General features: G+C 32.1%; 1 protein-coding gene across 1 annotated transcript; it reads right to left on the bottom strand.

Annotated features, from left to right (window-relative positions):
* Positions 1 to 7,414: 7,414 nt before the first annotated feature.
* Positions 7,415 to 11,983, bottom strand: LOC125809005 (methylsterol monooxygenase 2-2-like). The gene is made up of 7 exons (XM_049488684.1): positions 11,883 to 11,983; positions 9,904 to 10,041; positions 9,543 to 9,688; positions 8,716 to 8,835; positions 8,428 to 8,640; positions 8,248 to 8,328; positions 7,415 to 7,648 (listed from the first exon to the last, which is right to left on the bottom strand). The coding sequence occupies exons 1-7, from the start codon at positions 11,910 to 11,912 to the stop codon at positions 7,567 to 7,569; spliced, it is 810 nt and encodes a 269-aa protein (XP_049344641.1). The 5' UTR covers positions 11,913 to 11,983; the 3' UTR covers positions 7,415 to 7,566.
* Positions 11,984 to 12,571: the final 588 nt, after the last annotated feature.

Genomic DNA, 12,571 nt, shown 5'->3' with positions numbered 1-12,571 from the left:
TGACTAACATTTTTTAAAGTTTATTTGAGAAAAATACTTTAACTTAACAACTTTAAAAAAATAAGATGTGATCAAGTGAAGCGGCCTTAAAACATATCTTTTTAAGCTCAAAGATTTAACTTAATTAAAATATAAAATTCGATCAATATTTGATTAATAAGTGAGCACAACAAGTGAAATGTATTAAAATAAACCAACACAAAGAGATGACTCGTCTTTTGGGGAATCTAATTAAGTTATTTAAATTTAGAGTTAAATAAGATTAGTCAACACATAATCAAACACTTAGAATAGTAACCGAGATAATGAAATTGGGCCCATTTCGCTGTATTTTTAAGCCTTAATTCAATTCCCGTTTTGCGTATATACCGGATGTATATCAGTGTATATCACCATGTATATCAGCCCTTTTCATGTATATCTTGCTTCCAAACACATGTATTTCTCATCATTCCTGTATTCCTGCGTTTTTTACCTGTATATTGATGTATACGGAATGTATACAGTGTATAATGAATGTATATAGTCCATCTTAGGACTTCGAACACCTGCAATCTGGATTTCCAGCCCTGTATTTCATTCTATTTGCTTTGGCTGACTCGAGAGAAAGATGATTTGGGGGGGGGCTTAGTGACCCATCCGAAATGCAAAGGGGGAGGGAAAGTAGAGTTCAAAAGGACTCGAATGGTTTCACATGCAAAAAATAAAAGAGGGTAAAAATTAGTGTCGGATAGTAATATCTCAAGCTTATAACTTTAAATGACAAAGAGGACCAGTAACTTGCAACTTAACAAACAGCAAATAATCAGCAGTAACCATAAGTTGAGCAAAATGCAAGCAAATGATTAGAAAATTAAAGCAAGCCATGGTGATCAAATTCTTCAACTTAGATTACTGTTTCTGACTAACTTCTTCTTTTTCTTTTTTTTTCTTTTTTAGCAAATTGAGAACGAATGAAGCGAACAAGCTATGGACGACTCGAAATATGAAACGATGACTATAACTAAGTGAACTTACATGAACATTCAAACATGATGAGTTAATCTATCAACACTCTTACAACTCAACAAACATGAAACAATGATAAGGGGAGTTGGAGGCTAAATTCAATCTAAACGAATAAAAATTTAGCAAGTGCTCTCTTTAAAAGCGAAAGAGAAGCAAAAGGATCCATCTAATTTTAACACACGCAAGAGTAGTATAGTTACATTGATTGTAGCATTTAAAGACGAGCAAACTCATATGCTAAAGACTCATAGTTTAACGGATAACCATTCTTACCACAAGAGATACTACCTCAAAAAAAACCAAATAGTCGAGCACCACAACATGATCAATTACCATGTATTTAACCGAAGCAAGATTAATTTAAAGACATGAGCAAGCAAATGCAATTTAAGAAAACTTGAACCATACGAGGGACTAAAAGAGGACAAATAAAAAGGAAAAAAAAAACTAAGCAATGAACTGGAGAGGAAACAATATGCTGGGGCAAGCCTAAAATTTGGGGAAAAAAAAATAACTATAGAACATCATATTTTTAAGAGTTCAACTGTAAATGTCAAAGCATTTTTGACTAAAAATTGGACGAGATGAAGACACAATTTAATACAAATAACCGCGAAGTTGCAAAATGGAGAAACGTACTGCTACAACCAACAAACAACAAAGAACACGACATATAACTTCCACACTAACTAGTGGAGATTCCGCATCTTCCTCAGAATAAAAACAAACCAACAATAAGAAAACTCAAGCTTTAACTAACGAATTCCAAGCTTAAATCATGACCAAAATAAACACATTTTTTTATCTTCAACAACTAAAGGAACGCCAACTAAAAACCAAACGAACAATTACTGAACATTAACAGTAGACTAAGAAGGAACATGGGACATTTGAGAAAGGAAGAAAAGAGTCAACAAAGAGTCCATTCGCGAATAGAGAAGAAAAAACCAACTAAAACGAATTAGAAATTAAAAGAAGTTTACCTATTTGGGAGCAGCGACTGGGACGAACGAGCAAGGGAGGACAGTGATTCTTCCACCACCGAATTCGAATGCGAACAACAAACCAAGAAAACCTGAGCAGCGTCCTTCTCGGAACTTTGAACCAGAGAGCTAAATATAAAATTTAAGTGTAAAACGACTATTGCCAAATAATCGAATTCTAAAACATGTCAAAATCCAACTTTCTAAACTTGTCCAATAACTTGAATATAAAGGATTATTTATAGGAGAAGTTGGGGCCATTTAGGGGGGAAATCCGTTGGAAAATTCAAACAAAGATTTGAATTTCTTCTACTCTTTCGAAGCAACAGTGAATGGGATGGGAAAAAGCTGAATTCCACGAAAGGGGGGGAAAAGGGGACGTGAAGGTTTGACGTTGAGGCTTCTACGGTATGGGTTCTGCAGGGTAGCTTTCGCGGATGTTCTGGATTTGCAGCTTTGCTCATGGTCTCACGTGAAGATGACGAGCAAGATGGGGTCGGGTATTGCATTGTACGCTACTGCTTGGAACGATGGCAAGGGCTTCTTTGTGTTAAGATTGGGCTGGGAATGTTGTAATATATGAGGAAAAATGGGCTGGACGAACTGGAAAACAAAAGGGGACTGCTGAAAAAAAAAGAAATGGGCTGGAAAAAGTCGGCCCACCTTTGGGTCTTTGGAATTGTTGCTTGAATTGGTGGGTTGTTGATAGAGTTGTAATGGGCTGCTGAAATATGACAAATAAATGGCCCAATTTCTGATCTCAAAAATGAATTAAGGATAAGGTGAGAAAGTGGCTAGCATTGCAATTACACAATAGCCAAATGAATTTTAATTGTAGCCAATTTGAATTTAATCGATGAATTCGGCTAAAATTTAAACAAGATGAGTTAATATGAATTAATTAATGAGCTTCTTAATCTTAACGAAATAAAAAAAAATTAACTTAATTATAAACTAACTAATTCAATTACAAAACTAATTAACTCGAAATTATAATTATAACTTAAAGTAAATTAATAAAATATTTAGCTAAAATGTAAAAAAATTTGTGATGATTTTCAAATATTTATAAAATAACGTGATTGCAAAAACATACATATTTATTATTAAAATGATAAAATTACTTTGAAAATAACTTGAAAGTATTTTGAATTTCATAGAACTCATTAATTCAAAATTATAACCATCCCTAATATTTAAAATATAAAATCTTTTTTTTTTGAGACGATTTCCGAATAATCATAAAATATACTAAATTTATAAACATATATATCATCTAGAAATTATGAAAAGTGACAAAACTATTCAAAAATCTTGCAAACTATATTATTATTTTTTGGAAATTTTATAAAACTAATTTTTTTTTAAATCGTTTGAAATTGAAGAAGCTCAAAATGATTAATTTATATTGTAGAGGGTCAAAATTGGGTGTCAACATAAGATATATTGACTGCTATTCTCACTCATTTTTAGCACACAATATTGAGAATTAACTCTAGCTCTCTCCCTCTTTTCTCTTAAGTATTAAAACAGCAGCTTTACAGTTCCTTCTAGGGTTCTTGAAGAAATCCTCATATCTGCAAACCAAGGTAAGAGAAAAACTTATGGATTTAGCTTAATTCTCCCATGGAAGACTAGAAAACATGCTATTCATGCTCAATTATAAATAGAAGTCAGAAGTTCCCACAAGCTACTGATTACTTTCCTTAATTATTAAGATACTTTTCTCTTCTTCTTTGGTATAAGTGTGAAGGGAAGTTGAAGTTCTAGAGGAATTCAAGTTATAAGGAGAAGTTGCAGAAATTGAGGTAAGGTGACTGCTCCATCCTTATGTATGAGTTGAGTGAGGAATTATGGGTGTGTTGTCATAAAAAAACTCAAGAAGGTGGTGAGTTCAATAATTGGTCGTATGATAAAGAATATTTGAGGTTGTTTTATGTGTATTGTGGTTGGTGCAGCTTGGGTAATCTTGGAAAAGGATATATAATGTATGTATTGGGCACAGAAGGAGGGTGTGATGATACACATTATTTTAAGGGTTGTATGGGCTCATTATCCGTCAATGTTAGCTAATGTTTTACAGGACTCACGTTGTGATAGCTGCTAATTTTAGTTTATCATGACTTATATTGTAAATTAAAACCTAAAAGGGGAGGTTGAATCGTGATAGTTGTATTGGTCAGAGAATAAGGTATGTAAAGCTATTCGATTTCCTATTTCTTTGGCAGGAATCCAACGCTTGTATTACAAAGTAAGCTTTCTAAGTGTCCTTGGTAGTGACTGATTAAAGTGAGTACTCTAATATCGTCAAGTACCCTTGGCACGTATTCCCCTTATATACATCAAAATGATCCTAGATTACACATGGTACATATGTTTATATGTTAGATATACAATCTGCCCATATCTAGCCAACTTGCTTCAATTGTCTATTCCATCATATATGTCATCTTTTCACATGTTCATATGTTCCCTTTATTGGTTATTACTCCCATTGTGTTAGACTATAATGTTACCTCACAAGATCCCTACTTGATCTATGGTACATTTTATATGTACTTACTTGGAATATGTATCCGTCCTAAAGTTGAATCTGATCACATTCTCCCTTGGTTCCACATTCATGTATACCTTGTATTTGATATTAATTAGTGAGTATTTGGCTATCATATAGAGTTCAAATCTCTTGGTTGTATATTAAATGTCTTCACTTGATATGTGCTTCAATTTGAGATGTCAAAATGCTTACTGAGTCATATAAGTTCCTAAGTATTACACGTTCATGTCACATTTTCTTTCCATGTCATTGTTATTATTGTAAGTCCATATTCATATGTCTTCTACTACTGGTCCATAGTTCCAAATCTCAACAATGATTATGACCACCAAAAAGTTATTTCAAAAGAGTTATGATCATCAAAAAGAACACTCTCCAAAGAGTTATGAACATCAAAATAACAATATAAAAGATTAAAGAATCTAAGTGAAGCAATCTGTATAATTATGGGTGGCAGCCCAAGGGCAAATGCCTAGCATGGGTCGATCCCAATTGGTATAGAAGGGTGGCAGCTCAGGGGAGAAAGCCTAGCATGGGCCGATCCCAATTGGTATAAGAGAGTGGCAGCTCAGGGGCGAAAGCCTAGCATGGGCCGATCCCAATTTGTGGAATTATGAGGACAGCATCCCAGGGGTTAAAATGCCTAGCATGAGTCATCCTCTTCTACCGCTGATCAGTTGGTCATTTGTATCATATGTCTTATAAATATTATAATGCAAAGAAAAAAATGTAACATACACGATTCCACAAGTATAAGCAAAGGTGGTCTCTAATCCTTATCTATTGGTTGGTTTCACTTGAGCTCTCATTTTACATATGGTTGTATTATGCCTTACATATTCAGTACATTCTTTCGTACTGACGTCCCTTATTGGGGACGTTGTATTTCATGTTGCAGTACTCAACTAGTAGATCTCCCCAATAGAAAGCACATGATACTCAACGGTTGTTGGTGAGCTCCAGGTTGATTCGGGGCTTTGTCGAGGAGTCTTTACTATGCGTATTTCATAGTGGTACAGTGTAGAGGTTTTGTAGACATTGTAAAACTATCATCTGAATTCATAGTTTCACTTGTCACATGTATCTATTCAGCTAGTCAACATGTGTTGTATATGAAACTTCATTGGTAAATATATCTGCATAGTAGTAGTTTACTTTCTCATCATAGGTGACTTGTAAATCATGTGTTCATATGGTACTTGTCTGCCTCACTAGGGTTGGGGTGAGACAACGATGATATTTTTTGATGTAGTATCGTCTTTGTAGTAGAAATCAGCAATATGGGCGATGTGAGAATTGGATCAGAATTTTTCTAATTCGAGTGGGTAAAATAAATGGATAGTTAGGTGAGTTTTAAAATTTTGGGTAAAAAATTTAAATAAAACTGGGAAAAAATTTAGATGATGCCACGTGTTTGTCCGTTTGGTTTAAGGATATATGTGGCCCAAAAATATGATAGTAAAGGTATATACGGACTTTGGGGTCATTTGGTTTGAATACAAGTGATGATGAGATAAGTTATGTTGGGATATTATACTGAGATAAGTTATACTGAGATAAGTTATGCTGGGATAAGTGATGTTGGGAAAAGTAATGTTGAGATAAGTTATGTTGTGATTAGTTATGTTGGGATTAGTTTTTATTGTTGGTTTGGTTTGTCATATTCAAACTTATATTCATTGGATAATTTCTAAGAATAAGTTGTTTGTTTACAATAATACCCTCCACCTTATTTAGTTTTTTTTTTTTTTACATTTTCTTTGCAAGCTTTAATTAGTTATTCATTCTTTTTTTTTAAATCATTTTATTTAGCTTAAATATTTTTTGTGTGCATTTTCATGATTGTGTTGTGTGTTTTTAAAATTAACGTTCATCTTCTTTAACTTAAAAATAAAATTTTCATCTTATTTACCTTTAAGATGAAATTCCCATCTTATGTAACTTTAAAATAAAACTTTCATCTTATTTAGTATTAAAATAAATGTTCCATCTTATTTAGCTTAAAAACTAGACCTCCATAAGTTTATTAAAGTAAAATAAATTTTATCATTAAAGTTATCAACATTTTAAAATTATCTACATTTTGGTTAATATAAAATATAATTTTGTAAGTGAGTGGTAAAGTATTTAATTTAAATTATGTAATTTAGTAGTAAAGTGAACATTTTAAGAGAAATCAAAATATAAATAAACATAAGAATTAGGCAAATAAATTCAACTTATAATATATTCATAAATAAAAATTGTATTTATAAAAATGTAATTATTTAATAGAAAAATATATTATCATAAAACAACGAATAATTAAGGTTGTGAATGGTATGATAAATGTTGTTAAAAATTATGTTAATATACATGTATGTAAAGTAGTGTATAAAAGAGAGTTTAAGGGGGAGGGGGTATTTTTGTTATTTTGCATACTTTATTCAAGGATAAGTTATCATGGGATTATTATTCCACACTCAGGGAGGATAACTTATCCCAGGATTAACAATTAGTCTTAAGATAAGTTATCCCAGTCTTTGCAACCAAACAACAGAATAAAGGTCACTTAAAAATTATCTCAGAAGTAATTCTTTTAATCCATCACACCAAACGACCCCTTAAAGTATAACTAGGATAGATGCATATCATTTTTGAAAGTTCAAGGATATATTTAACATTTTTCCATTAATTTACTTCAAATAAGACTAAGAGATAAAATGAAGTAAGATTAGAGTGGTATTTAAAGTACTAAAGTAAATTTGACTATTAAAATGTTAAAGTAAATTTGACTGTCAAGTTCAAAGGTGATTTGATGTATTTTCTCATTAAAGAATGTTAAAGGTATTTTTTGTAAACAAATAATTTTTTTAGAATTATGTGGTGCATGTTATAATTAATTCTTGCATTACTAATGCCAACATAACTAATCCTTACATTATTAATCCCAGCATTACTAATAGAATCTGTTCAATACTATTCTTATACACTCAAACAAACATGTAATTTTATTCCCCCTCTACTTTCCCATCTTGTTTACATTGCTTTGCCCTCAGCTTTGCACTCTTGCTCCTTCAGCATCTTCAACTTTCTGTAACCCTTATCAGTACCAAATAACCTAAATAAAAAGAGAGATAGAGGTCTTAGTGGCGTAGCTACATTGATCCAAGAGTGGTCACTCAAACACATTTCGTCAAAAATTTATATAGTGTATATAGAAAGTAATAGTACTATGTATATAGCATTGCTAGAATATAAGGAATTAGTGACGGACAAAATTTTATAGCTAAACAGCAAAAATGGCATGTTAATCCTATTAAGCTATGATTAGTTATCGAGCTTCTTAGCTACAGATTAATTAGGGATTACCGACATATTCCGTCACTAATTCTATATTTTCTAGTAGTGTAGGTCAAAAATAACTTCTTAAGAGATATATATATTAAAATTTTGAACTCCCTCAGTCAATATTAGTTGGGAAACAGAACAACAACAACAACAACGACGTGGCGGAAGTATACGATCAAGAATTGCTAAGAGAAATTATGCAAAAGACCAAGTTTTATTGAGCATAAGCATAGAGATGTATAGCTTTCGGAACTAGGGGAGGAGCTAGAGTGTTAGTTACGGGATCAGCCGAACCTAGTAGCTTTGAATATGTACAGAGTTAGCTGTACACTAGAGTACTAATGTAAAGGCAATGTATGGAAGCCTTACCAGTCCATGTAAACGAAAGTCGATGAGTAGTTGCCAGACTTTGTGTAGAGCAGCCGATGATGGTAATCATGAAAATCAGACCTGGGAACAAACACTAGCAACTATAAGAACATCATTCACGACGTGCAAAACAGACGAATGCAAATGAATGATTTTTTAACAGTAAAGTAATGTACAGACCCTCCATATAATGGCAAGAAGTTTGATGGGCTCCAGGGGAAATGGTATCCAGAATGTGCCTCGACTGTCTCGAGTATTCTAAGTGAGATCCATAGATATAATGTTATCAAATGTGGCCCCGTGATTGCAGGACCAATTACCGTAGCAAATCCAAGGAAGAGAATTTCAGCAGGGTGAGCATACTCAGATGTCAAACCAAATGGTGTCGCGTACCTAGTGTAACAAACAGAAGTTGTGACTTTCATGGGAGAAAAAGTGAAACTCGAAGAATTTAAGTAGTTCACATACTCATGATGGACACTGTGGACATGCTTGTAGAGCCATTTCGTATGTAAAACCCTGTGTCCCCAGTAAAATACGAAATCCTCCAAGATGAAATAGAATAAAACTTGGGTTGAAACTACTTTCCTGCAGAGAAAAGAAGTATTTGCAATTTACTCTGATGAATAAGCAGAAAAGAAAAGCTCTACCACCCCTACTTGCAAAATTATACAACAGCTACGCCCCAATTCCAAGCTAGTTGGAAATCCTCATTTATCAATTAATTGGTATCACCAATATGGTTATTTTCTTTTCCGTTGTTTGTTTCATATTTTTCTCAAAGTTTGCATGAATCTAAGGGATGATAGGTCTTTCAAGACAACTTTCTTCCGTATTATTTTAGATCTACCTTGTCCTGTTTTAACACCTTCAACCACCATGATTTCCCACACCTATATACCAGTGATCTCGATGTCCATGTAGGACATGAGTCACATGACAAGAGCCATCTAAAGAAAACTTATTCTCTATGTGAGGCTACGTGCACCTTCTATCGAATATAATCATCTTGTGTATATGTTGGACCATAGAGATCCAACATTCACTTCCGTATATAGTTGTCAATCTAACAACTGTCCATATAACTTGTACTTGTCCCATTCAGTTATCCTATTTTGATAACCATAGCCTAAACATGCAATGCGCGGCTCACAAAATGGTTTTATCGTCTTGTTATCAGGCATTGGATTCTAAAAACAAAAGAAACGAAGATTGCAAGATCAGAAAAAGGTATACAATGTATATGTGTTGACATCACACAACTAAAGCTTGGTATACAGAGAGCCAGAATATACCAGGACGGCAATGGAAGAGTAGATCGCATCCCCATGAATTTAAAGAGCGGATAGGTAACAATCAGGATTGGAAGATTAACACAAAAATGAAACATCAGCAGACGAGTAATACATTTCTGCTGAGCTTCCGGGGTGTTGGTCTTTTTCTGCACACAAACAGGTCAAGAATGCAACAAAATGAAAATTTATCCGAATAATGACAGACTGAACTCGAAACATCATAACCAGTTCTCATCAAAGTAGATGCAAACAAAAACAGAACTCGTGCACGAGTCTTAAGTCGATTATTATTGATGTTTGGGATCATTTTGATCAAGAAACATCATTCATATTTCCATTACAAGAGTCAAAAAGTAATTACCTGAATTTTGTACTTGCCAAACCACCCTGCTCTTTCAAAAAGGATGAATGGGATTCCAGACAAGAAGAAGGCACTCTCATGAACAATGAAACCTCCAAGAGAAGTCAATTGGAAATCACTGAAATTTGCAAGAAGAAACTGAAAAACAAAACAAAAGGCCATTACAATAAGTAACTACAACCTCATTACTCTCTAAATAACAATGAGTGCACTAGGATGTGTGTTTTGTCATGTAAGTCTCAAAAAGATTAGTCGAGGTTCACACAAATTGGTACAAGAAAAAGGAACTACCAGGTTTGGTAAACCGAAAAATGTTTTTGGGGAAAAGATTTATTTTCTGAAAAACATTGTATTAGAAAATCGATAAGCGTTTAAAAAAATCAGATAGTATTTCAATAAAAGAACAACTTTTCATGAGGAAGTTTTCATTCAACAATATATTTACACGATCATAAGGCCACAAAATGACTTATTTTCAGAAAAAAAAAAATTACTAGTAGAAAAGTTAATTAACAGCAGTAAATATGTCAAAAAATCGGATGGTATTTTGATAAAAACAATTTTATTACTAAAGATTCATAATAATGTAGAGTGTGCAAAGTGATGTGAAATTAAGAGTTGAGACAAAAGGAAAATGACTTGCGTCCAAAAGAGAAATTGTCATTTTTCCCTTTTTCAGTGAGAAAAAAAATTATATTTAAATAATTATATACCACAAAATTACTTGATTTTCGAAAAACATATTTTCTGAAAAATATTTTCCGGAATATCAAATACACCTCCAAGTAACTTCTGGAAACTTGAAAAATGAGAGTAATTCCACGTTGATTATATATCTCCCAGCTATCCAGCACCTCATCTTCACACCCCTACACCTAGCTCTACCCATTCTATCTCTCATAGTATTTTTCTTTGTATCGAACACATATGTAAGCCCATAGACAAGCTAGAATGGCTGCTTACACAAATTTCGAGCTTCACACAAATTGGGATAAACATCACCAATATGTAAAATTAGATCCAAAATCTAACTCACACTTTAAAAATTAGATGAAAGAGATGACGATTATTGTTAAGCCTAATTACGAGACTACCTTTCCCTTTTTATTCGACGTGAGACTCTTCAACAAATACATGCAAGAAAGGAAAAAAAAACTCTAAAAAATCACCCCAAAAATGATTTCGGAGAAAAGATGAGGATTTTTTACTTTTTTTTCAAAAGAAAAATATCACTTTTTTTTGTCATAAAAAATGCAAATTCAAATTTTTGAATAACAGCCAAAAATCCTTTTTCCACTTCCATTTTCAAATTTATCCTATGTTTATAAAATAACCTCATTTAAATTATATTTCAGATTTTAAAAAAAAAAATACCAAATTTCTAAATAGTTATTACAAAAAGTATGATAAAACATAACTACAAATTCCTCATGAAGTAAATTTTTCAAACGTCCACTTATTTTTAGAAAAATATTTTACTGAAAAAAAATAAAAAAAATAAATATATATATATATATTAACAAAAATCAATAGTTATATAAAAAATCGGATATTATTTTGATAAAAAAAAAACTTTTGTAGTACTAAAAGTTCATAATAATACCAAGTGTGTCAAAATAAAAGTCCGTGACAACAGAAAATGAAGATTTAAAATATTTTCCGACATACAAACACATCTCCGACTAACTCCCGGCGAAAACTGAAAACCGACTGAGAAATCGAACACTCATCAACAAAATTAAAAATTGAAAGTTCAGATAACCAACTAACTGAGCTACTAAAATTTCTCGCATATACTGTTCGGTTTTGCTCATAAATGCATTGTTTCACAATGCACCCAAACTGAACCAGAACAATCAACATTGAAACAGAGATGCAGAATGTGGTTAGAAATACGAAATTTCGAGAATAAAATGTAGAAAATTTCTAACAGATAGAAAAAATGAGGAGAGAGAGAGAGAGAGAGAAGAGAATAGTACCGCCCAAGCAGATTCGATCATGGAAGCCATGGCTGAAACTGTGAGGAGGAGACCATCGATTTAGTTGTATATATAAGGGTAGAATAGGAACTTAACAATACAATAGTGTTTTTAGTGGTAGGTGTCTAAAAACTCATCAAAATTATTTTATTGATTTGATATACTAACAAATTTAAGACTAAAAAAGGAAAACATATGACATTTCATTAAGTTATGTCTAATTATAACAGACTAAAAAGTATATATAAATTGAGACAGATACAGTAATAAAGATATGTATGGTGATTATAGTCTCTAGATATATTAACCTTTTCTTGTATTATTTAATTACAATATTAAACAAAGTTAAAGAAATTACTTGTCATGGGTATGATTTTAGTAATAAGGATTGTGGTGGAATAAAATTTATCTATTTTTAATTAAAAATCTGTGGTTGAAATTTGGAATATGAATTTTAAAAAATCTATTAGGAAGCACTTTATTCTTATATTTACATATTAAAACTAAGTAATATATGACATTAAATAAAAAAGATCTTACATGTGATGTGTTTATTTTATTTTTTTAAATCTGTTGATATAATTTTTGGATTCTTATTGACCACAATTATGAATGCTCAATCACAGCAAAAAAGCGAGTTTTTCACAAGAAATATTATTTTATCAAAGAAGTCACATATATCTAACATA

This window comes from Solanum verrucosum, unplaced genomic scaffold, assembly GCF_900185275.1.
Source record: "Solanum verrucosum unplaced genomic scaffold, falcon-dt-bn FXZP01000699.1, whole genome shotgun sequence".
Classification (NCBI taxonomy): domain Eukaryota; kingdom Viridiplantae; phylum Streptophyta; class Magnoliopsida; order Solanales; family Solanaceae; genus Solanum; species Solanum verrucosum.
Note: the sequence above shows the minus strand (reverse complement) of the source record. Positions and strands in the feature narration are given on the sequence as shown.